Source organism: Papaver somniferum, chromosome 7 (genome assembly GCF_003573695.1).
Source record: "Papaver somniferum cultivar HN1 chromosome 7, ASM357369v1, whole genome shotgun sequence".
Taxonomy (NCBI): Eukaryota; Viridiplantae; Streptophyta; class Magnoliopsida; order Ranunculales; family Papaveraceae; genus Papaver; species Papaver somniferum.
The window spans coordinates 216,886,511-216,913,304 of record NC_039364.1 but is presented as its reverse complement, the minus strand read 5'-3'; the positions used below and the strand labels follow the sequence as shown (position 1 = coordinate 216,913,304).

The 26,794-nt window shown below is 36.9% G+C and overlaps 2 protein-coding genes across 4 annotated transcripts; both read right to left on the bottom strand.

The window, feature by feature from the left end:
* Window positions 1-2,195: 2,195 nt before the first annotated feature.
* Window positions 2,196-4,523, bottom strand: LOC113295937 (eukaryotic translation initiation factor 5B-like). The gene is made up of 6 exons (XM_026544265.1): window positions 4,215-4,523; window positions 3,876-4,151; window positions 3,359-3,623; window positions 3,164-3,288; window positions 2,838-3,086; window positions 2,196-2,795 (listed from the first exon to the last, which is right to left on the bottom strand). Exons 1-6 carry the CDS (start codon window positions 4,521-4,523, stop codon window positions 2,196-2,198), a joined length of 1,824 nt encoding a protein of 607 aa, XP_026400050.1.
* An 8,523-nt stretch (window positions 4,524-13,046) lies between these two features.
* Window positions 13,047-26,279, bottom strand: LOC113293352. Of its 3 annotated transcripts, XM_026542009.1 has the most exons (4): window positions 26,164-26,241; window positions 21,661-21,723; window positions 21,502-21,562; window positions 13,047-13,994 (listed from the first exon to the last, which is right to left on the bottom strand). In XM_026542009.1, the coding sequence occupies exon 4, from the start codon at window positions 13,944-13,946 to the stop codon at window positions 13,110-13,112; it is 837 nt and encodes a 278-aa protein (XP_026397794.1). In that variant the 5' UTR covers window positions 13,947-13,994; window positions 21,502-21,562; window positions 21,661-21,723; window positions 26,164-26,241; the 3' UTR covers window positions 13,047-13,109. The 3 variants fall into 3 exon arrangements, with proteins under 3 accessions (XP_026397794.1, XP_026397795.1, XP_026397793.1); XM_026542010.1 differs by lacking the exon at window positions 21,661-21,723; XM_026542008.1 differs by lacking the exons at window positions 21,502-21,562; window positions 21,661-21,723 and having other exon boundaries at window positions 26,164-26,279.
* Window positions 26,280-26,794: the final 515 nt, after the last annotated feature.

Here is a 26,794-nt window from a genome sequence, read left to right as displayed (position 1 = left end):
AACAAATGACGAGACGAGTTGGAGTGATCTGTATTTGAATGGCGCATAATAGTAGGATTGGATAGGATCGGATCAAAATTTGGCCCAAGCCGAACCCCACAACCCTGTAACTGCCAAATCAATTCCAAATGCCAAATTTCCAATTGACTCCAAGGAGTTTGGATATAGCGTAGGAATGTATTACCCTATAACATGTGGTATGGCAACCAAGTTGCATCAGTGTGGGAAAACCATCAAGTGGTGGAGTTTCCAGCAAACGAAATAGATTATATTGTCAGCAATAAAGTCTTTTTCGCGAGTACTATCATGAATACCGTTGGATTTAAAGTCTAGCGCCACGGAGCAATGGGGTTTCTAGGCATATATGTTTAGTATTTTGGCATACTTTTAGTGGGTGCTAAAGTGGCAAAATTAGTTGCTTGGCATGTGCACATGAATAGCCCTTACAATTACATTAGGAAGGTTGAGTATGAATTGTCCCAAATAAAAGTGTTCCCCTGTCCTCTTAGTTGTAGTTGTTTCTCTATTGCGAAATTCACCAATCCATCTGCTTCCTAATTCATTTTGTTTCTCGATAAATGTGTGTTAATTTGATTCCCTCTCAAGTACAGGTGTTGGTGTATTTCCGTTATCACATTATGAGTGATCCATGGCGTTTGTATGTTACCTTTCTCTATTAACTTCAATAGTGTATCTGAGTCTGTTTCAAACCAGACTTTCCTCTTACTTTATGAACTTGTTATTCTCGTACCAGTAGAAAAGCCCAAGTTTCTGCCGCTAGTGTTGTCGTTACTCAAATGGGTGAGGCCATTGCCATTATGACCAATCCTTGATCATTTTCTACAAATCCATCCCGCACCTGCTATCTCCGATAGGCCTCTCGATTTGCCTATGTTTGCTCCATCGGTGTTAATTTTCAACCAATTAATATTTTATTTTTCGGTTGTTCCCGATCATTATGTTGTTGTTGCGAGTTTGTAGTAGGAATCTGCAAGGAAAGGTTGTGTTGTGGGCCCATCTGTATTTTTGTGTTAGAAGCAGTGCAATTTGAAAAGTCTATTGTGGCACCTGGATAGTTTTCTTGTATACTCCTGCATTTCTAGCTAACCAAATATTCCAGATAGTGAAAGAGCACAATGTCAAAGCATGTCTACCTTGTGATAACAACATGAACTCTACAGGACAATATTATATTATGAATCTCAAAAGCCAGATAAAACAATATCAACATATAGAGTATATAAGTAATATTATTAACTAGTTTTATGAATTTTTGTTCATGGTAGGATTGTGTTTGGACGATCGAGGGAACCCTTGGTTTAAGGTATACTTTTTTCATATTATAATATGATTTTTTTGTGGCGAGGCGGAACTCTAGTTGCAGACATATTTTCTTGGTTTAGTTTTAGTTCGACAAAGTTTAGTAGATAATTAAACCTACACGAACAATAATATCTGATAATGCTTAAGCAATTTACTTGTTTGTTTTTGTTGTTTGATTGTTTATTTCTTTATTCCCCTTCATTGCGTATAATCGATAAAATATACATATGGATGTCTTTGGCATCATATGTCAAATTTGAATCATGCATATGATTGAAATATTTGAACCCTTCGTTTTTTTAGTCCCTAACTCTAGTACCCTGCTCCAGTGTCAGTCTCAGAGGGAAATTTTTTGTGGTTGTTTAGATGGGAGAAAGAGTATGTTCATAAGCATTAGAATAGTCGTCATTGACTGGTATATACTAAATATAATAATATGATCTGTGTGTAGATCAATCATCACATGTACCGGTTGAGCATTGCAACTTTTCAACCGTCACATAACGAAATATGTTTTGATTAAGCATTATAAGATTGTATAGAATTTGCTTATTGAATAACCCAGTAGCTTTGATAAGATTACAATTGATCGTAATATAGTTTACTGGGAAATAATAAAACTATCACATAGAATTAAAGTCAGCGACTCCGTTGATCTATTTTACAAAATTCACACTTCACAAATACACACCACAATCTGAATTCAATATGCAACCAATAGAAATATAGTATTCATTGTAGTCCAACAAATCCAGATGCTTAATCTGTCGCTGCCGAACCATTTTCTTGTTTTGGTGATGATGACTTATGCGAAGATGACTTACCCGTGATGACCTTCTTCACCTTGGCGATTGAATGCTTGACTTTTGATCCTACTCCTGATAGTATGTTGTGTGATTTCTTGTGAGCTGATTTACATCAACATCAGCTGAGGCTTCTACCATTACTGGAGCATCAGACCCTGAGTCTTCTTTTACCTGTTCATCTTCTGCATCCGCTGAGTATTTTTCTTCTTCTTTTGCATCTTTTTCAACTTGAACAGTTAGGGGAACTTTACTTTCCAATGGTTCTTTCTTCTCAACAAAATATTCTCTTTCGAAGTCTAGTATGAGATCGGACATTGATGGTTCTGTTTTGTTGATTGATTCTTTGTACTGTCCACATTCTGCTTCTTTTGGTTTCCCATTAATCTCTGAAATATCTCTTGGTTTCTGCTCCTCTGTGTTGTTTTTCTCTTCGGTGCTTCCACTCTGATCCTCTAAAAATGTTGCAGTGTTTGCCTCTGTGGCCTTCCAGAGGTCCACTTCTCTTGACCCCTCCTCTTCATTTTTTGTATCACTGGCTTCAGGAATCCTTTCAAAGTTTTGAGGAATTCTGTTGCGTTCTTCCAGGTTCACAGTAGTTTCTATCACTATTGTTTCCGTGGCTGAAGGTTGGTCAGCAGATAAACCTTCTGGTCCTGGTTTTGCAAACTCCTCGGGATTTGAGCTTTATGTTGTCTCACTTTCACAAACCTTTGCTTCTTGCTTGAGATCGGTTTTCATTTGACTTTGATCTTCAACAAAAGACTCAGAAGTATTGTTGTTGCCAATTCTAGCCATGACACTTTCCTCTGTTATTTCCTGCTCAACAGCCAAGACAACCTGGGTTTCTTCATGTTGTGGAATTTGAACTTGTGTATCTTTGCTTTCACATGGTCTTTCTTGAATATTGAACTCGTCAAGCTTCTTCACACCTTCCTTTAAGATATTCACTTCTGGAACCTGTAGAGAAAATTAAAGTGTTAATAATTGTACAAGTACTAAAGTTTTGAAGAAATTATCGTGTTACTAATGCTTACGTCATTCTTTTCGTGCTCAACTTCTTCTACTGCATTTATGGCTTGTGTCTCAATATGTTCCCCTTCATGTTCTCTAGCCTTTTCTTCTTTATCTGGGATATCGCTTGCTAAAGCCTCAACAACAACTGAAATTGGCTTCAGTAGGTTCAATATACTTTGAAATTGACTCAAAAGGGGTGCTCAAAAGGCTGTTACCTTCAGATAAATTATCAAGGTTTCTTGCATCTTCCGTTACACTTATCATGGTCTCTGAATTTGTTGACGTATCTTCTTCAAGCTCTAGAGAAGAGGGTTTAACTACCATGTCATACATTCTTTCTGTTGGTTTTGCTTCACATGGTGTACTTTTAGTAGGTTTTTCATGAATGTTCATGTATGGGCCTTCCTCATTCTTTGCTGAAATTATTTCTCTAGTTTTAGTGGAAACTGTCGTTTCTTTGTTCATCTCCTCCAATTTTATCTACATAAGAAGTTTCAAATTCATTAAATAAAAATAAAATAGTGTATCAAGAAGACTCAAGACACTACAACTAAACCCAAGTTAGGACCTTGGACACTTCCTCTTCTCTTGTGATCAACATCTCAGTTTTCTTGTCTGCATTGTCGTTCTCAAGTCCATGCAAGACCCATTAACCGTAAATGCTTGCACCTATCCAACAAAAAAGTAATGCTTAAACAAGAAGAAGAAAAATATGAGATTAATCCCTCTTACTTGGATTTCTTCTATTAGAGTTCCATTCTTTATGATCTTTGTTGCCTCATTAGTCTTTGCAATCTGGTCAGCTATCGGATCATTACCTGATTCTACAGGTTCAAGCTTCATGTGAGTTTCTGTGAATGGATCTCCTGCATCGGCTTCTTGATGTCTATCTGTAACAGTATCCTTTCCAACTGATATCAGGCATGGTTCCTCGACAAATCCTTCTTCACCTTGTATCTGTTTTTCACTGCTCTCGCTGGTATCAGAGTTCTCAGGTCTCGTACACACCTATACAATATATAAAGTTAAACTGACTGAAGAATTTAAATATATATATTAGATAGAGTTCACTTTAGATTCCCAGACATCTTGTGGAATTTCTGTTTTTAGGTACTCATTTTTTTCATTTTCTATAATATGGGTTTCTTCCACCAAGTGTTCATTTCTCGTAGTCTCTACTAGAGAGAATTCCTCAATGTTTCCATCTCCAACAGGTACAACATCCTTGCCATCTTCATCATTTTCAGTCATCTTTGTTTCAAGGAGCATATCACGAGTCTGAGCTTCAGACACAAATTCCCGGGATTCCTCGGGATTGGAGGCTTCATTACACTCTCCGCCTACTTCTCCTACTATCTTTTCTTCAACTGATGAGTTCATTTTGGCTGAATCGTCTTCATTGTGGATTGTGCTTTTTACCTCGAGACTTCCAATTTTCTCACCAAGATTAACTAGTATTTCTGAATTCTGCATGGGACACTACATCAGTTAAGGAGTGTAGATTCAAGAAGAGAATGAGGGTTTTAAGTAAACCCTACTAATGAAAAATAACATTAAAAATTTGGATCTTGATTATATTATTATTAACTAACCTCTTCATTTGGTTTAGCACACATGGAGGTATCATCCTTGAAGTATTCAGTGGATTGCTCTTCATGGTTCTTAACTTGCACATTATTATCTGTGACATCTTTATGTGGGTCTTCACTTGCACCAAGTGTTTCAGTTTCTTCCTCCACCTTCAAGAAACACTCTTCTAACTCATTGTTTTCCGATCTCTTTTTCCATGCTCCTGATTCCGAAGTTCGTCCTTCTTTCAGATTCTCTTTACAATTTTTTACTGTCTCTTTTAGTTCTACAAGTTCCTTCCATTCCAACACAGAAGTTTTCTGCTCTGAGACATTCTCCCCTATAGCACAAGCAGGAGAAAGGTCTAGTTTCTTAGCTTCTTTCATGGGCTCTAGGTTTAGAGTCTCATTTACATCTTCAAACTCCACGGGAGATGCTTTAAGCTCTTTGCATTCTTCTTCTTTAGGAAAAGGAATTCATAGTTCTATATATATATGCTCACCAAAGTTGTGGTTGATCATATGAGCAAGATTAGAGCTTGTGTTTAGTTTTGAGAGATTTTCTGAACATCAATAAAGAGAGTTGTCTTTATATAAGCTAAGTTTCATCTTGCAGTTGCCATTAATTGGTATCAGAGCTTGTTTCTGAGCCATGGAAAATGAAACTACCATTGTGGGTGCAAAACAGTTCACACCACCATCAATACAAGTTCCAATCCTCAACGCCACAAACTACACAGTATGGGGCCATGAGAATGAAGGTACTGATGAAAATCTACAAAGTTTGGGAAACAATTGATCCTGGTACATTGGACCCAGACAAAAACAATGTTGCTATTGGATTACTCTTTCAAGCAATACCAGAATGTCTTGCTCTACAAGTTAGTGAACAGGAAACTTCAAAGAAAATTTGGGATGCAATAAAGGCACGTAATCTCGGAGCTGATCGAGTTAAAGAAGCCCGTCTGCAAACCTTAATGTCTGAATTTGAAAGAGTGAGGATGAAAGACACTGATACTATTGATAGCTTTGCAAGAAATCTATCAGAGATAGCCTCAAAAGCTGCGTCACTTGGACAATCCATTGATGAAGATAAACTGGTAAAGAAGTTTCTCAATAGTTTACCAAGATCCAAGTATATTCATATCATAGCTTCTCTCAAACAAGTCTTAGATTTAAAGAAGACTAGCTATGAAGATATAATTGGAAGATTGAAAGCATATGAAGAAAGAATCCTTGATGAAGAAAACAATGGATAAACTCAAGGAAAACTCTTGTACATAAACTCTTACCAACAAAACTCTGCGACAAGAGGAAGAGGTCGTGGAAGAGGTGGTAGAGTAAACAGAGGCTGAAGAAGGGGAGGAAGGTTTAACTCACAAGATAGAACAACAAGTCAGAATGATCAAAACCAAGGGAAAGAAAAGAAGGATAGATCAAACATTATTTGTTACAGATGTGATAAACCAGGACACTTCTCCTCTGTATGCCCTGAAAGAATACAAAAGATGGAAGAAGCAAACAAGAATGAAACAAGGGAAGCCGATACTGCTCTTTTCATGCACAAAGTGGTATTCTTAAACGAAGAGAAATTAATACCAAAGAACTATGAAACAAAGGATAGTGAAGAAGGAATCTGGTATTTAGAGAATGGAGCCAGCAATCACATGACTGGTAAGAGACACTACTTTTCTGAACTCAATGAGAAAATCAAAGGACAAGTGAATTTTGGGGGTGGATCTTCTGTAAAAATTGAAGGGAAAGGATCAATTCTATTTCAGGGCAAGACCGGAGAACAGAAGCTTGTCACAAACATCTACTTCATCCAAAACTTACAAAGCAACATTCTAAGTTTAGGACAAGTTACAGAAGTTGGATGTGATGTTAGAATGCGACAAGATTATCTAACAGTTCATGACCCAAGTGGAAGACTTTTAGTTAGAGTCTCACGCTCACAGAATAGACTCTACAAGATAAGTCTCATGATTGGAAGGCCATTGTGTCTGAATATGAGACTGGATGATCAGACATGGAAGTGGCATGCAAGATTAGGACACATAAGTTTCAGAACCTTAAAAACTATGTCTCAGAACAAGATGGTTCGAGGGCTACCACAACAAAACGGAGTGGTGGAGAAGAGAAACGGGACTCTAATGGATATGACAAGAAGTTCTTTAAATTCTATGCAGGTACATAATTATCTATGGGGAGAAGCTGTACGACACTCCACATACCTAATAAACAGGATACCTACGAAAGATCTGAAAGACATGACTCCATATGAAAGTTTGCGAAAGAGAAAACCAAACATAGATCATTTAAGAGTGTTTGGTTGCAAAGCATACGCAAAAGTTGATTATGCAACTCTTAAGAAACTGGATGATCGATCTCAGACTCTTGTGAATCTAGGAATTGAGCCTGGATCCAAAGCTTACAGATTATTCAATCCAACAAACGAAAAGAGTGATAGTGAGTCGAGATGTGGTATTCGATGAAAAAGCAAACTGGAACTGGAAAGAAAACTAATGATGGACCAAGTAGGGATCCAGGAATGTTTCACATGAGATGGGGTCAAGTAATTGATGAAGGAAGGACCCATAATCATCAATACCAATGGAAACAATGATGTTAATCAAGAAGAAGAAGAGAATAATGAAAACACTGAGAATAACGAAGAAGTAGAAGAAGAAGAAGAAGAAGAGATCGATGAAATAACTCAACCCATTCCACTGCGAAAATCAACAAGACAGATACAAAAGCCACAGTATCTGGAGGATTATGTTCTTCAAGCTGCAGAAGAATGTGAGATTATGCTACTTTCTGTTAATGATGAACCAAGGAATTTTCAGGAAGCAAAGGTCTCGACTAAATGGACACAAGCATGTAGAGAAGAAATTATTTCAATCAACAGAAACAAGACTTGGTTTCTAGTTGATAAGCCAGGTGGGGTAAAAGTGATTGGTCTTAAGTGGATCTTCAAAATAAAACGGAATGCTGATGGTACTGTCAACAAATATAAGGCAAGACTTGTAGCTAAGGGATACGTTCAAGAATCAGGCATAGACTTTGATGAAGTTTTCGCACCAGTTGCTAGACTAGAGACAATTCGTCTCTTAATAGCAAAGCACATCAAACTCATGGGAAATTCACCACTTAGACGTTAAGACAACATTCTTACATGGTGAATTGCGAGAAGATGTGTATGTTGAACAACCAGAAGGTTTTGAAGTAAAAGGACAAGAGCATAAGGTTTATAAGTTATCAAAAGCTCTATATGGTCTAAGACAAGCTCCTCGAGCCTGGAATACAAAGTTAGATCAAATCTTAAGAGAAATCAGATTTGTTAAGTGCTCTAAAGAAACATCAGTATACAGAAGAGAAGAAAAGGGAACGCTTCTTGTGATTGCAGTCTATGTAGATGATCTATTTTTGACTGGCAACTCCCTTAAGGTGATAAATGAGTTCAAGAGAGAAATGTCATCAAAGTTTGAGATGTCAGACCTCAGAAAACTCACTTATTACCTTGGCATAGAAGTCCATCAAGGAGTAGATGGGATTCAGATTAAACAAGAAGCTTATGCAAGGAGAATTCTGAAAGAAGCACGACTTGAAACTTGTAATCCAACAAGAATTCCAATGGAATTTGGACTGAAAATTTCAAAAGCACAAGAGGAGCCTGAGATTGATCCAACGAGTTATAGAAGAAATGTTGGATGCCTAAGATACTTATTACACACAAGACCATATTTGGATTTCTCTATGGGAGTAGCAAGCCGTTATATGCAGAGTCCACGAAAGTCTCATGGTGATGTAATAAAGCAGATATTGAGATATCTAAGAGGAACAATCAGCTGTGGATTGAAGTATGGTCGAGCAGGATCAAAAGGAATTGTTGGGTATAGTGACAGTAGTCATAATATTGACCAAGATGATGGAAAAGGTACAACTGGTCATATATTTTATCTAGGTGAAGCACCTATTACATGGTGTTCACAGAAGCAAGACACTGTAGCCCTCTCATCCTGTGAAGCTGAGTTTATGGATGCAACAGAAGCAGCTAAACAATCAATATGGATTCAAGAACTGTTGGGTGAAATCAAAGGAAGAGAACCTGAAAAAGTTCTCATCAAGATTGATAATAAGTCTGCAATTGCACTCACTAAAAATCCAGAGTTTCATGGGAAGATGAAACACATTCACAAAAGGTATCATTTCATACGAGAATGCATCAAGAAGGAGGTCATGGGAGTAAAGCTTTTGATCCTTATACTCAAAATTATTACTTCTGAATTGATTTTTCCGCTTATACTAAAAGCTTTACTCCCATAAAAAAACTTTTCTCTTGGATTGCTAATTTAAAACTTTTGTCTGTCAAACAGGATAAGGAGTGTGACATGAAGCCTAAGGGCAACTGCAAGATGAAACTAAAAGCTTTACTCCCATGCTCTCGTCTTTTCTTACCTCCATTTTCTTTACACTTTCACTGTAATGGCAACTGCAAGATGAAACTTAGCTTATATAAAGACAACTCTCTTTATTGATGTTTAGAAAATCTCTCAAAACTAAACACAAGCTCTAATCTTGCTCATATGATCAACCACAACTTTGGTGAGCATATATATATAGAACTATGAATTCCTTTTCATAGTCCTATTACCTTATTACATGTCTTTCCTTTTCTTAGAACTAGATGACTTCTAATTCCCTTAGGATTACATCAATTTCCTAATCTTGTCCTAACCAGCTTGTTAGTGACTTCTATGTTGAAGTTTAACCAACATTCTCCCCGTTAAGCTTCAACCTTACCCGTGACATATCTTGTACTCCAATCAATTGTCTCATTTATTCAAACTTGATCCGAGCTAATGCCTTTGTCAATATATCTGCTTTCTGCTCAGTTCCTGGTATGTGTTCAACGTTGATGATCTCCTTCTCGATACATTCTCGTATGAAATGATACCTTTTGTGAATGTGTTTCTTCTTCCCGTGAAACACTGGATTTTTAGTGAGTGCGATTGCAGACTTATTATCAATCTTGATGAGAACCTTTTCAGGTTCTCTTCCTTTGATTTCACCCAACAGTTCTTGAAGCCATATTGATTGTTTAGCTGCTTCTGTTGCGGCCATAAACTCAGCTTCACAGGATGAGAGGGCTACAGTGTCTTGCTTCTGTGAACACCATGTAATAGGTGATTCTCCTAGATAAAATATATGACCAGTTGTACCTTTTCCATCATCTTGGTCAATATTATGACTGCTGTCACTATACCCAACAATTCCTTTTGATCCTCCTCGACCATACTTCAATCCACAGCTGATTGTTCCTCTTAGATATCTCAATATCTGCTTTATTACATCACCATGTGACTTGCGTGGACTCTGCATATAACGGCTTGCTACTCCCACAGAGAAATCCAAGTCTGGTCTTGTGTGTAACAAGTATCTAAGGCATCCAACATTTCTTCTATAACTCGTTGGATCAATCCCAGCTTCTTCTTGTGCCTTTGAAACTTTAAGTCCAAACTCCATTGGTATCTTAGTTAGATTACAAGTTTCAAGTCCCGCTGCTTTCAGAATTCTCCTTGCATAAGCTTCTTGTTTAATCTGAATCCCATCTACTCCTTGATGGACTTCTATGCCAAGGTAATAAGTGAGTTTTCCGAGGTCTGACATCTCAAACTTTGATGACATTTCTCTCTTGAACTCATTGATCACCTTAAGGGAGTTTCCAGTCAAAAATAGATCATCTACATAGACTGCAATCACAAGAAGCATTCCCTTTTCTTCTCTTCTGTATACTGATAACTTGTAAACCTTATGCTCTTGTCCTTTTACTTCAAAACCTTCTGGTTGTTCAACATACACATCTTCTCGCAATTCACCATGTAAGAATGCTGTCTTAACGTCTATGTGGTGAATTTCTCATGAGTTTGATGCTGCTTCTGGTATTAAGAGACGAATTGTCTCTAGTCTAGCAACTGGTGCGAAAACTTCATCAAAGTCTATGCCTGATTCTTGAACGTATCCCTTAGCTACAAGTCTTGCCTTATATTTGTTGACAGTACCATCAACATTCCGTTTTATTTTGAAGATCCACTTAAGACCAATCACTTTTACCCCACCTGGCTTATCAACTAGAAACCAAGTCTTGTTTCTGTTGATTGAAATAATTTATTCTCTACATGCTTGTGTCCATTTAGTCGAGACCTTTGCTTCCTGAAAATTCCTTGGTTCATCATTAACAGAAAGTAGCATAATCTCACATTCTTCTGCAGCTTGAAGAACATAATCCTCCAGATATTGTGGCTTTTATATCTGTCTTGTTGATTTTCGCAGTGGAATGGGTTGAGTTATTTCATCGATCTCTTCTTCTTCTTGTTCTATCAGATTTTTGAAAGCTTTGAATCTGTCAAATGCTTCACTCTTTTCTTTCATAAGAATAGACCACATATATCTTGAGAAGTCATCTATAATAACAAATATATATTTGTTATTTGCAAGAGTTTGTGGTGTAATAGGACCACATAAATCAGCATGAAGAAGCTCTAATGGCTTTGAGGCTCTGAATGTTGTTGCTTTTGGGAAACCTTGACGAGTTTGTTTCCCAACTAAACATGATTCACAGATTTTTTCTTCATCATTTATCTGTGGTAGTCCTCGAACCATCTTGTTCTGAGACATTGCCTTTAAATTTCTAAAGCTTATGTGTCCTAACCTCACGTGCCACTTCCATGTCTGATCTTCCAGTCTCATATTCAGACACAATGGCCTTCCAATCATGAGACTTATCTTGTAGAGTCTATTCTGTGAGCGTGAGACTCTAACTAAAAGTCTTCCACTTGGGTCATGAACTGTTAGATAATCTTGTCGCATTCTAACATCACATCCAACTTCTGTAGCTTGTCCTAAACTTAGAATGTTGCTTTGTAAGTTTGGGATGAAGTAGATGTTTGGGACAAGCTTTTGTTCTCCGGTCTTGCTCTCAAATAGAATTGATCCTTTCCCTTCAAATTCTACAGAAGATCCATCCCCAAACTTCACTTGTCCTTTTATTTTCTCATTGAGTTCAGAAAAGTAGTGTCTCTTACCAGTCATGTGATTGCTGGATCCATTATCTAAATACCAGATTCCTTCTTCTCAATCCTTTGATTCGTAGTTCTTTGGTATTAGTTTCCCTTCGTTTAAGAATACAACTTCGTGCATGAAAAGAGCTGTATCTGCTTCCCTTGTTTCATTCTTGTTTGTTTCTTCCATCTTTTGTATTCTTTCAGGGCATACAGAGGAGAAGTGTCCTGGTTTATCACATCTGTAACAAATAATGTTTGATCTATCCTTCTTTTCTTTCCCTTGGTTTTGATCATTCTGACTTGTTGTTCTATCTTGTGAGTTAAAACTTCCTCCCCTTCCTCGGCCTCTGTTTCCTCTACGACCTCTTCCACGACCTCTTCCTCTTGTCGCAGAGTTTTGTTGGTAAGAGTTTGTGTACAAGAGTTTTCCTTGAGTTTCTCCATTGTTTTCTTCATCAAGGATTCTTTCTTCATATGCTTTCAATCTTCCAATTATATCTTCATAGCTAGTCTTCTTTAAATCTAAGACTTGTTCGAGAGAAGCTATGATATGAATATACTTGGATCTTGGTAAACTATTGAGAAACTTCTTTACCAGTTTATTTTCATCAATGGATTGTCCAAGTGACGCAGCTTTTGAGGCTATCTCTGATAGCTTTCCTGCAAAGCTATCAATAGTATCAGTGTATTTCATCTTCACTCTTTCAAATTCAGACATTAAGGTTTGCAGACGGGCTTCTTTAACTCGATCAGCTCCGAGATTACGTGCCTTTATTGCATCCCAAATTTTCTTTGAAGTTTCCTGTTTACCAACTTGTAGAACAAGACATTCTGGTATTGCTTGAAAGAGTAATCCAATGTCAACATTGTTTTTGTCTGGGTCCAATGTATCAGGATCAATTGTTTCCCAAACTTTGTAGATTTTCATCAGTACCTTCATTCTCATGGCCCATACTGTGTAGTTCGTGGCGTTGAGGTTTGGAACTTGTATTGATGGTGGCGTGAACTGTTTTGCACCCACATTGGTGGTTTCGTTTTCCATGGCTCAGAAACAAGCTCTGATACCAATTAATGGCAACTGCAAGATGAAACTTAGCTTATATAAAGACAACTCTCTTTATTGATGTTTAGAAAATCTCTCAAAACTAAACACAAGCTCTAATCTTGCTCATATGATCAACCACAACTTTGGTGAGCATATATATATAGAACTATGAATTCCTTTTCCTAGTCCTATTACCTTATTACATGTCTTTTCTTTTCTTAGAACTAGATGACTTCTAATTCCCTTAGGATTACATCAATTTCCTAATCTTGTCCTAACCAGCTTGTTAGTGACTTCTATGTTGAAGTTTAACCAACACACTGTGGTCCGGAGTTGTTTCTACTGTTTGACCAACCTGTTCTCTAAGTTCAAAAGATGGAACTTCAGTCTTGCTTTCAGTCTCATCCTTCTGTGAAACAGTCGCGACTTCCTCTGTTGCTGTGGACGTTTGTTCATAAGCTTCTGCTGTGGAACTTTCAACATGTTGGTGCTGCCAAATTTCTTCTTTGTCTGTTTCTTCCACGAGAGTCCTTCTATCATCAGATATCTCTTCACTTGTTTGTTTCTCCTCTTCCTTGATTATTTCGTCTTCTCTGACTTCAATTTTTTCTTCTTGTACACTCTGGTCTAGGGAAGTGGATGTAATATTAGGCATAGACATATAATTTTCTGCAGGGCATATATCTGTAGTATCAACTTCTGATGGTAATTTGAATGAATGTGCGATCTCCTCCTCTTTTTCAAACTTTGCATTCTCCAAGGTCATGGATGTATCATGTTTATCGAACGCAACAATGTTATTCATTGATGTTATATCATGTGTCTCTTTTACATCCTCTTTTTGTACCAAAGCCAATTTTTCTCTATCTTCACAAATTTCTGACCCTTCTATATTTTGATCCGAGGCACCATTTGCTACTGCTGCTGATTTGAAAGAAGTTTCACCCTCAGTGCTTTCAATTTTACCTTCAAGAATGTGATTATTGATGTTGTCATTGAAATTCTGAGATACTTCATCTTTATCCTCCGTGTTCACGGATTTTTCAACAGTTTCAGAAGTAAGTAAGCAATGTTCATTCCCAATTTTCTGCAGTTCTCCCGGGGAATAAGCTTTAGAGACCATTGTGTCCAAGTGGCTGCAGTTCAACTCATTCGTTTCCTCTTTTATGTTCTGCAATAATAAAGTACTTAGCCAGTTGTAATAAGACCATACAAAACTAATTAGATGCTTAAGTTTAGTTTCTCTGTTCCATTATGTGATCATCCATTTACCAAAGAAACAATCATATGAATTTAGTTCAGTTAAATGGTTTCTCTAATGTAGTTTGGAAAATTATAACATTATTCTAATATATTGTTATGATTCTTCTGTTGTCCACTCATTACAAAAAATAAATTAATGCTCATAGAAACATTCACAGTAAGAACCTACATTCGCATGTAACTGTAAGTGACTAAAGTAATTTGGTTTCCACTACAGTTTGCTCTATAACTGTACACATGGCTCAACTCAGCTCCAGTCACATTTTGCTAGGATAATTTTTTTTTTTTTTTTTTTTTGATAATCCAAGAAATTACTACATCAAAACACAAGGCGCAAAAAATATAAAAAAAAACAGAAACAATTATTGGTTGCAGGTATATCTTAAACCAAATTTCCTATATGCTTCTGCTGGAAAAATATTCTCATTCTTATAAGTATATAAGATAACATGGTCCTCGTCTTCGTATTTGCATGTCAATTATTTGCATACTAGATCCAGTTTTAATTTGGATACAAATATAAAGTTTTATTTCTTCTTGTTTACATTAATTTTCTCACGTAACAGTAATAGTTTCTTGTTAAGTTTTGGTTTTAGACTGTTCAAAATACTCAGTGTAGTCGAATTAGGCTAGTCCATCGTTGCCTTATGCGCCACATGCAAAAAAGTGTAATTTTTGGACACTCAAAGTGTACCCCAGATTAAGCACATGCTCAAGTAGCCCTGCAACAGAGCCCATGTCATGGCAAAAGAAAACCTGATCTGGTAGATGCTAACAGTTCAATCAATCTTTAACCCTTTGTAAGCAAATTAGAACCCGACAAATAAAAAGTGTAAAGAATGCCAATTTTCACTGGATCATCCACTTTCCTATTAACATGATAGGTCACACCTCATTACCAGTTCACCACACGCAGCAGTTCATCTTTTAACATCTCAAGTATATTTTGTTAAGCTATGTAAAAATTGAATCACTTAAAGTAACAGAAGAAAGAAGAAGGGGTGAGCTTACTGGATCTGATGGGAAACAAGTAAACCGAGATTAGAGAGGTTTTATGTTCTTCTATTATTTTAGCTATATCATTCATATCCAAGATGATAGAATACAGTTGCTAGCAAAAATCCTTTTTTCCCGATATTGAAGATATCGGGATGATTAGATAACTGCTGCAGCAGTGGGGGCAGATCGATATTTAGGATAACTGTGTATGATTAGATAACTGTGTATGATTTTTATTTAGGATGAGTATTTGGGTCGAAAGTCCAAACTGTTCAAGTAAATTTTAAATTTGTAAGAAAAAATTAAATCAATTATTCTTATGCGGCACTGGCTACATACAGCCCACGCATATGTTAAATACAACAACCTCCGTCTAAAATTAAAATATCTTTTAACCATTTTTTACGGGGTACAACCCAGTCACTCATTTTACGTGGGTACAAACCAAATTTTTACATAATAAAAGAAAAATTAGGTCTTAAATTTCCGTACTTGACACAAAGTAATGTAATAATGCGCTGTTGAAGTTTAGCTTGTTAGACTTCCAACTAGTTTGTTGTAGTAATACTCTTTATAAAAAAATTAAAAAATTAAAATAATTGATTAGTAAAGAAAGTTCTATTTATTTACCTCCTTATAGTTCACCTCCCAAGCCTAGTTAGCAATTCGGTGTACAGAAAACGTTCGGGACGGCATACATACATGTATTATTCGTTTCGACGGAAGATAAATTCGGTCCACTATTCGGTCAATTATTTCTAATTCGGGGATTATTCGGAATACCATATGTACGTGTATAATTCGTTTTAAATATTTGAATACGGGGGAGAAAATTCGACTTGTATATAGAATTAAATTAATAAGTGTTTGTAGATTTTATCGAGGAGTTTGTGAAGAAACATAAGAATTCTATAGTCTAAATGGGTTATATAGAAAATATATGAACTCTTATATATTCGTTGAATCACACAAGATATTGTGTATAGGTTTGAATATGCGATATTGGTAGAATTGCTGAAGAAAAAGTGTTTTAGGAATTTTGGAAATTTCCATTTTGCAGACACTTATAACGGTGGGTCGGTCAGGTATTCATAGCACCCAGTAACCCGACCCGGAACAATCGTCTTCTTTCTTAGGGGTGCACATACCCTATCCATACCCGCCAATCCTACCCTACCCGCCAGTTTTTTAACCGTATCTTATTCTATCCATTATTTGGCGGGTAGGGTGGCGGGTAAAAAATTTCTTAACCGCAGCTAGATGGGTAGGGTGGCGGGTAAAGCTCGAAATTATCCTACCCTACCCGCCTACCCGCCTGTTTATACTATTGATCTCTGCCGTTGGTTCTTGTTTAATCTCTGCCGTTGATCTTTCAACTACTGATCTCTGCCGTTGCTTTATATTTTCCTACAACACTAAAAACTAAAAAACTAAAAACTGGATTCAGTTTTCGTTTTATCTCTGCAGAGAAACTCCCAGAACTGAATTCATTGCTAAGAAAAAAATCTAGAGAAGAGAAGATCATGAAAAGAAAAACCCTATTCTTGTGAATCCACAACGCAAAAGAAGAACTGGCCAGGGGAGTTTTTGAGAACGGAAGAAACATAAAACCAGTACCTCTGATTTACCAGTACCTCTCACATCTCGTTTAGAACTTCAAATCTGTTAACAGATCTCGTTTAGAACCTTTTAATAGGTTGATTCAAGGTAAGATCTAACTTCAAAGTTCATTTTGTTTCATTTTTTTTGTGTTAAATTGATTGAAAAATCATAAGGTTTCATGCATGTTGCTGGATATGAGGAATCTGAGTTTGGAAAGCTAATGAAGGGTTTAGAGAGTGGTTCTTCCTCCTAATTTGAAATCCAAACTAATTTTCAGGTGAAAATTTGAATAATGTTTTTAATAATTTGAATGGGTTTTTCTTTTATATGTTGTATTTCTTGGTGATTTTATTTGTATTTGAAGAAATTAGTTGAAATCAGTTGAGTAATATGATTGCCATCGTGAAAAATTGACATGCATGTTAACTGATTGATGAAATTTCTCATAGAAATTTAGTTTGTTCCTCATGAATGACGAGTTTCAATGCGATTCTGTTAGGAGATGGGAAAAGGCAATTGAATGGGATTTAAAATCTGTGGTCATATGTAAACTGATTGATAAATTGTCTCTTCATGATTTCTATCTAAAACCCCATGTCTTTAAATGTTTAGATTATCAATATTTCAAACAATTTCAGTGAGATTTTGATTATGTGACACCCATGTCTTTAAAGGTTTATCTAAAGCAATAGAATTAGCTTTAGATTCTGCTCACAACAATAGTAGTATTAATGAAAATCATTGGTTTGATTGAACATTAGCATCATGTCAGGTGAGTGAGTACATTTAAGACCTTTGCTAGGTGGGTGAGAAAAGGAGAGATTTGTTTTGTAGTTTAAATAGACAGTTGACACTGGAGTCCAGTGTATATGTTTTCTCGCAAATAACTTGTCTCCACAATGCTTGTATGTCTGCAGAATATCTCGAATGCCACTTTCCCAATAAAGATCTATACATGAGTCTCAAATTCCTTATTTCAAGTCAATACAACGCAGAATAGCACTATCATCGATACCAATAGAACCCTCTAATTCTCCAAGGGTATCTTAACCAACAGACGGATATAACTACTGTCTAATTCTAGATTTCAGTGCTGTTCTCTAGATTTCAGTGCTGTTATTAGGACCCTTTGAATCCTGTTAATTTTTTTTGCTTTCTATTCATATCACTTGTTCTTTATAGTGAGGAAGCATGGTTGAGATTACAGAATTGATGTCAACGAGACCTCCTATTCCCTTTCAAGATGCATCTCAATCCGTGCAACAAAGGGTCAGGGTTGTTATATCTCCGCCACCTCCACCACCACCATCTTCTCAACCTGAGGTCAGGGAAAGTATGAAGCGGAACAGAACATCTTCAGTGTGGGAGCATTTCCAAAAGAGTGTTGATGAAGCTGGTATTTCGAAATCATATTTATCAGAGTTTCTTACATTCTGTTACAAGATATGGCAAATACCAGCGCAAAACTAACAAGTCTCACTCAAATGTCCAGAGCCTGTCACCAACAGACAGGACTGCGAATATATCTTTGAGAGTTCTTACACCGTATAAGCTACCAGTAACTTTATACATAGTAGTCTAAATAAATACCTAAAGATATATACATTCATTATTCAAGATCATTGTTGACATGTTGTTGGATTGGCATTCTATAGATATGGATACATCTGACTGAGTATGCAGATCCAAATCCCAGTGACTACCACCACCACTACTTCTTCACTGCCTTTTGCTTTTCTCCTACATTCTTTTTGGCCGTCTGTTTTATGGAGTTGTCTTTATATATCTCTATAGTGTCACACTTTGAATTGATTAATCAAAAACCATTATGGCCATTCAACTAGTACTCTAAAACTCTTTTTGTTTCTCTCTTTACTCAACTTGTTGTGATATTACTTGTATGCAGATTTATTTGGTGATCTTAGTACTTATTCCATCATCGTAGATGATGATTGAAGAAGAAGGTCAATATGAAGAGCTGCAATGCTTGTTAGTTGTTGGCTAAGAAAGCTAAAGTTGTGGAATTTGTGTTCGTGGAATTTGTGGCCGCGTTGGTGATGCTGGAGGTCGGGGTGGTAGTGTCACTGGAGGTCGTGGTCGTGGTGGTGAAATTGGAGGTCGTGGTCGGGGTGGTGGAAATGTTGGCGGTCGTGTTGGTGGTGTAACTGGAGGTCGTGGTGGTGGTGTAACTGGAGGTCTTGGAGGCGGTGAAACTGGAGATCGTGTTGGTGAAACTGGAGATCGTGGTGGTGGTGGTGGTATTTGTGTTTGGGGAAGAGGAAAAGGAACACCAACAGCAGCACCCATATCTTCGACTCCTTCTCCTCCTTCAATTTCTGAAGTTTGTTCATCTTCTGGATCACCAAACGTGGATTGACTTGCTGGTCGTGGTGTAACTGGAGATCATGGTGCTGGTGGTGGTGTAGCTGGAGGTCATGGCGGTGGTGGTGTTTGGGGTAGAGGTACAACACCATCAGCACCCGTTTATTCGACTCCTCCTCCTTCAATTTCTGAAGTAGGTTCATCTTCTGGATCACCAAACGTAGATTTTACTTGCTCAAGAAGTGCAGAAAACTCTTAACTGTACAACAAGAACCAACAGTTTCTCTTGTTTGTTTAGTTCCTGTTAGAGCTGGCAAACAAGCCCAAAACCCGCGGGTTCACCCGGCCCGGCCCGTAAAAACCCTAACCCGGCTCGGCTGGTTTCTAAACAAGCCGGGTTAGGGTTGGTAAATTGCAGGCCCGTGCACAAACGGGTTAACCCGGCCCGTCCCGCCAAAACCGCGGGTTCAGCCCGTCAACCCGCCCTGGGTAACTTGTGAAGACACGTGCCGTCGCCTGACTCGCCCCTCCCATGAGTCATATACGTGTCTGTCTTATAGAGTCTATACGTGTTCTAACTTCTCTAATCTCTAGTCTCTACGCGTGGTATAAGAAAAAGAAAAACCTAGATGATTCCCTTTCGTTCGTTTCTCTAATTCTCAGAGTCTGATCTGAAGAACTGTGAATCTCTAATTCTCAGAGTCTGAAGAACTCTGTCACTTCTCAATGTTCTCATCTTCTTCTTCTTAGCAACCTAAATCAATCGTGATTCGTGAGTCCGTGACTCTTGAGATTAAACATAAATCAATCGGATTCAGTTCATGTTAGCCTACAAGCGGAATTTGTTCTTTTGATTTGTGGATAACAAAAGAATCTCAATCATCAAAACTCAAAAGGTATTATTACTTTAATTTGCAGTCTATTTTCTTTTTGGATTGTTAATATAAAAACTTTTCTGATTTTGTGGTCTTATTAATCTAACTATTTGCAGTCAGTCTACCTTTGTGGTCTTATTAATCTGATTTTGAGTTTTTGACTATATTTATATCAGTATATGATTCTAGTTCTCAGTGATTTCGATTTTTGAATGTGTGAGGGTTTGTGTTAGTATAGATTCTATAGAATCATAGATGGATCTTATTGAAATATTGAATACTGATTAAGTACTGTTGTTGAACTTTTTTTTAATGATTTTCTATGAATTGTGTGTGTTGGATTTGATTGATCATTATTTTTTCCCTAATTCTAGAAGGATACTTATTTGAATAGGTTCAATTATACACTACAGAAGTAAAACCCATATGGGAATTTTGATAATTGGGTCCAGGGGGTTTCTAGGATCCCGCAGGGAAATTGGGTTTTGGCTTTATTTGTCTATGTTTGATTAGCTTAAGGAGAAGCTGACAAAGTTTCAGGGAGAATTCACCTGATTGAGAATCTAAGGATATGGGGTAGTGACTACTAGTTAGGTTATGCTTAATGACTTGTATTTTGTACAAATTATCTGTACTTGGCTAAATCATCTCACTTCTTAGTTCACTTTTGAGATAGGTTTCTTTATTCATCTATCGGAGTACTCTTGTTGTTTGATTGTTTAGAACTCTGTTCGGTGATACTTTTGTTGGTTGATTTAAGAGTCTAGTCTTACCAATACTCCAGCAAGAGCTAGTAGGGGAACCCAGTTCAATAACATCTAATGGGTCTGTTTCACAAATTACATACTCTAATTTATTGGCAGTGTACTTAAGATTATATATGTGTAGTTGTAAGTTGTGTACCCAAATAAATCACATGGACAAGGTCAATGGTTCGCAAAGGGGATGTTTTTTTTCTTGTTTCTCCTAGTTGGCTCCACAATTTTTTGCATATAGTGGACAAGGTCAATGGTTGACTGACTGGTGAAAATTAAGAAAGTGTTTTGTCAATTAGCATGAATGTCTGCAAACTGCAATGAACATTTATCTGTCAGTGGTTCATGTAGGATAACATCCATGGATGACGGTGGAGCCAATAAATTCAGCTGACAAAGGAAAACACTAGAAGGAAGAGGATTGGCCTTTTGTGATAGGATATGTAAGCAGCTAAGCATGGCATCCAGACTGTAGTAGCATCACGATCATGCGGTGAATGCGATTTACAGTTCTGATAACCTTAACTAGATTGAATTATATTTGCAGAGAGTTTTAAATTTTTCTGTAGCTTTAAATGTTTGAGCAATTCAAGGTGGATTTAAACAAAAAAATATAGGATGGATGTCTAACTGGGAGTAGTACATGATCTTTTCTTTGCCAAACCCAATGTTCATTTTCAGACTTCTTATATGTCTCATAAAAACATTGAAAGCACCTTTACCTTGCATTTCATTTCTCATCGCATTATATTTGGGAAGGGACCATTAACAATAAATAAGATTCTTTTTTTTTTGGCAGTGTACTTGAGAACAAATTCAGTGGGATAAGAGAAGGATTCCGAAATATTTATTGGCAGTGTACCTTAAGATAGAAAGAGAGTCCAGCAAGTGAGCATCCAAGGAAGAGTTTCTGTCGCAGACACCTGAAAAGCAAGTAAGCAAACCAGACTACATTTTTCACCAAGGTGTCTCTTTATACTTGTAGGCTAACATGAACTCATTGAACTGTCAGTCCACTTACAATCATAAGAGGCCTTCTTCCTGATTTATCCATTAAGATTGCACCCAATATTGTTGTTGGTACCTGTTAATCAGTTTGTTATTTAGACTTTAGCTTAGTTTTCTCAAATTCTGAGTATTGTGCTTCTGATACGCTGTTTACGTCTTGTACATGGAATGGCACTGTGTATGTTTCTTTGAGATATGATAGGGTGAGGGTTTGTGAAAGTAAATGCTTGTTCTTATGCTCACCATTAGGCATAAATATAATGCATCTAACTTATTGTAGTATGCTTCTTTTATTTCCTACAAGTAAGTAAAGTAATGTACTGAACTACTGATTTTTGAGTCTGACCTATTCTTTGTGGCTCCATTATTCTAGGATGTCAAGTGTACAAGAGTATAACGATGTTATGAGTAGTGAGGATGACGATGTTGAAATGGTAGATTCTGAGAATGTGTCTGCAACTGTTGGTTGTGCACCTACAACTATTTCAATTGGAAAGAAAGGAAACAATTCAAAGAAATCTCGACTTAGATCTGATGTTTGGGACTTTTTTGACCGCGTTAAAGAGAAAGATGGAACAGAGAAGGGAGTGTGTAAGGCTTGTAAATTTGGATATAAATATGAAAGCAGCAAAGGCGGAACCTCATCTATGAGAAGGCATGTGTGTCCTCAGCGTCAGTCTAAGGACATAGGGCAGATGATGTTATCTGCAAAGAACGGCCAGCTGTCTACCCGCGTACGCAAATTTGATCAAATGAAGTTCCGGGATCTTCTTTCAACATTACTCATTGCAAGAAACGTCCCATTTTCGTTGGTGGAATGGAAAGAATTTAGGGATATATGTGCTTATCTAAATGAGGATGCTAAACCAATATCAAGGAATACTGGGAAAGCTGATGTTATCAAAAGACATAAAACACGAAAAGAAGGTATTCGAAACATGTTGAAACTTGCTCCAGGTATGTTGCAGTCCAGAATTTCAAATTTCGGTGACATGTTTTGTTTCTTACTTTTGTATGTATGAGTGATTGATTATCATAATATTTGCTGATGTATTTGACTTATCCTTGCAGGTAGGATGTGTCTAACATCTGACATGTGGACTTCTGTTACGACTACAGGGTATATAAGCTTAACTGTGCACTATCTTGATCAAAATTGGGAGTTAAAGAAGTATCTTCTGAATTTTTGTGAACTTCCACCACCTCATACAGGTTAAGCACTTAATTCATGACATCTTTTATTTTATCATGTGATATTTATATATTGCTTATTTGCTTTAGTCTTGAGATTTTCCACCACCTCATACAAGTGAATTACTTAATTGGGAGTTTTAACTTTTACCCATTCCACTCTTTGATAGGTGAAAATCTTTCTGCCATGCTATTTGCGATGATAGAAGATTGGGGAATTGAAGATAAAGTATCCAACATCACCTTGGATAACGCTGCAAATAACGGAGCTTGTGCTAGAATTATGCAAAGCAGACTTGTTGCGAAGAAGATCTTGTTTAACAAGGGAAAATACTTTCATGTGCGTTGTTGTGCTCACATCTTAGCTCTTATCGTAAAAGATGGACTTGTGAAGATTGATCCAGCTGTGCTTAAGATAAGAAAGTCTGTGAAGTCCCTTAAAAAGTCTCAAGTAAGAAAACAAAAATTCTTGGACATTGTTGATGCTTTAGGAATGTCTGGAACAAGAAGGGGTATTCGTCAAGACGTGAGCACAAGGTGGGTTTCTACTATTATTTTGTTATACTTATACAGTTAGAGATTGTATTAATGTTTATAGTATACTCACTTGGTGTTGTTTTATACAGGTGGAATTCAACTTATCTCATGTTGGACAGCTGTCTTGTTTATAGAGTTGTTTTTGCTCATTTAAAGGAGGTGGATCCAGACTATGAAGATTGTCCAACTGATGAAGAATGGGAGAAAATTGAAGTTGTCACAAAGTTTCTCAAGACATTTTATGATCTCACGACTTTATTTTCTGGTAGTAAGTATCCTACTTCCAATCTTTATTTTGAAGGAGTTTGTCGAGTTCAGGTGTTACTCAAAAAAAAAGTACAAATGATATTGATTACATTAGGGAGATGGTAAAAGAGATGCAAGAAAAATTTAACAGTTATTGGACGAACTTGAGTCCTATATTGGCTATTGCACTTGTGTTAGATCCTAGATATAAACTTCATTATCTGAACTTTGCTTACTCCAAGTTGTATCCTGATGTAAGAGTACTAGAAAGAAAAGTTAATGATGTGCGTGATGAAATGAAAAAACTTTATAATGAGTATTGCATCTTTTCAAGAGCTTCTGGAATTGGAACTCAGAATTTGGGTACTCAAACCGATGGGAATTCTGCCCATCAAGGAAGTGAGTGGTACGAGGTAATTTTGAAGCTTATTTATTACGTACATGGTCTTGTATTATTTTGTGTTTTATCTGTGTGTGTTTGTGAAGTTATTGTACTTTATGTTCTTATAGAAGATAACTAGTACTTTGCTCTCATTTCTAACTTCTTTCTTGTTTTATGCAGGAATACGCTGCAGCACAGGAAAATGGTGGTGGTGATCTGCAATCTGACTTGTCAGAATTAGATCTATATCTTAGTGAGAAACATCCTTGTCAACGGAATCCATCATTCGACTCCTAATGTATTGGAAAGGCCAGGAGCAACGATTTCCATTCTTTCAAGAATGGCTGGGGGACATCTTGTCAATTCCTATTTCAACCGTCGCTTCAGAATCTGCATTTAGTATTGGCGGAAGGGTAATTGATCGATTCGGAGTTCCTTATTACCTGAAAATGCTGAGGCGGTGATAACAACTCGTGATTGGGACCTTGGAGTTGGTAAGTGCCTGTATTGCATTTAGTTGAATATCTAAATTTCATATTTAAGTTCGATGGTTTTTAACTTTTTATCCATGTAGGAAAAGAAGATTTGGATGAGGAAAATGGGCTTATTGGAGAAGATGTATTAGGATTTGAACTTGGTGTATTGGAGGATGAGGGATTGGGATGGCGAAGTAAGTTCTTATGCGTCTAATTAGTATGCGTAGTTGCATACTTCTTCAATATAAAGCGGGGTAAATATGCAAATTCTGACTTGTTTCTTTTTTTTTGTTTGATTTATTTTTGCTTGGAATTACAGATTCATAATAATGATTAGTTGGAGCAACTCAAAGATAGACATGGAAAATGAGAATGTTTTTTGGACAAATTGTTTTTTGGACAGACAATTATCACAGTGTCTCCAAATTTTGTATAGAAAAGAGATTGGAGATGTTTTTTGGACAGTTATCAGTTTTTGGTTTAACCACAATATATATTTTGTGCAGGATCTATGGTATGGTATAATGGTATTACTAGTTACTACGGTATCGATTCTCAAAGGGTATTTTTCTTTGTTGAACTGTGTAATTGTAACTGTGACTGACTGACTGTGTAACTGGTATAATGGTATATTGGTATTAGTATTACTATTAAACAGTTGTTACTTGTTAAGATTTTCAATTTTATCATTTTGTTTCACTAGATTTTTAAATTTTGGTAGTGTCACTAGTGAATCTGTTGTTGATTGAAAATTTGAAATGAATCTAAATATGAAATGAGTTATGTGAAATGAGTTATTCAGATCTGATATACGGGCGGGCTAACCCGTGAGCCCGCAAGTTCAGCCCGTTACGGGTACGGGTTGAAGAAATGCTAACCCGCGAAGAATTTCCACCCGCGGGTTTCGACCCGTATTAACCCGAACCCGTAGAACCCGTAACGGGCCAGCCCCGGCCCGCCCGGTTGCCAGCTGTAGTTCCTGTAGTTCACTTTCATCATCTCAGACATAGCCCATTCTGTTGTACTTGATGATGTATCTGTTCCTGCAGAAAAAAAAACGGTTATACCCGCCACCCTACCCTACCCGACCCGTCAGAGAATGGGTTGGGTTGGATCTTACCCGTTTAATGGCGGGTAGGGTGGCGGGTGAAATTTTTCTTAACCGCCAATAAACGGGTACGGTGGCGGGTATAGGCCATATCCTACCCACCCTACCCGTTGTGCAGCCCTATTCTTCCCTGCAACGAGTATATCTACTCTGTTTTTTCCCCAGGAAAAAACAGATTTCTTAGTATAAATTTGTTTGAGTTGATTAAAATGAAATGTTAAATCGTTTAAATGAGTACTTTAAGTTCTATTCGAATTAAATTGAAGTAGATTTTCTTTTATTGATCCTTCAAATGGATTTATTCTGAAAATCCATATATATATATATGTATATATATATATATATATATTTGTATTTTGAATAAACATGATAATGAAATCGATCGATTCCGATCGATTTAAGGGAAAAAAATCCTTTTGTGATTACTGGTTGATGGGCCAGCAAAATAAAAACATAAAACCATGTAGTGTGAGTATTGCATGCCATGGTAATGGCTAACCTACACTTACAAATTTGATTGATATAGAAACAAACTGGAAATCAGTTAGCAAAAGAAAGAGGTATTATCAGACGTACCGTTACAGATATGGGTTCTGGACCTTCTGGTATATCAGCCTCAGTTGCCATTGTTTCATGCAGCAAGAATGTTATTATCTTATGTCGATTAGAAATGATTTAGCAAACTTCCCCTTTATAAGCCCCCTTTATAATAGAAACCGGAAGTGGGCTATCTCTAAGATATTCTTTCGCTTTCTCCCTTTATCATTTTTTCTGGGTAAATTTACATGGAATTAGGTGGGAGTTTTTAAACTGTTTGCTGATTGTGTTTTATTAGGTGCAGCAGTTCTTCGATGTATGCATTACTAAAGTAAGGACTAAAGTAAGGCCGAAACTGAAATGGAGTGACAAAATATGCCACTTGTGGTGTAGAGTACTTGGGAATTATTATTATTGGCCAAGTGCATTATTAGTATTAGTAATAGGGTCTTGCATTGAGTTTATGCAACTTAAAGAGTAAAATTACAAAACGTAAGTAGAACAGTTTACAGTGATCGTAGAGCTAAAGACCTCTTATCGGACTCTCCTTGCAGTATTACAAAGACATCCCACTCTTTACTTTTTGTTAGAAAGCATGATTAGATATTTCATGTTGCGCTATAATTCTGGCCCTACGATCAAATCAAGGTAACCAGTATGGGGGTGTAAT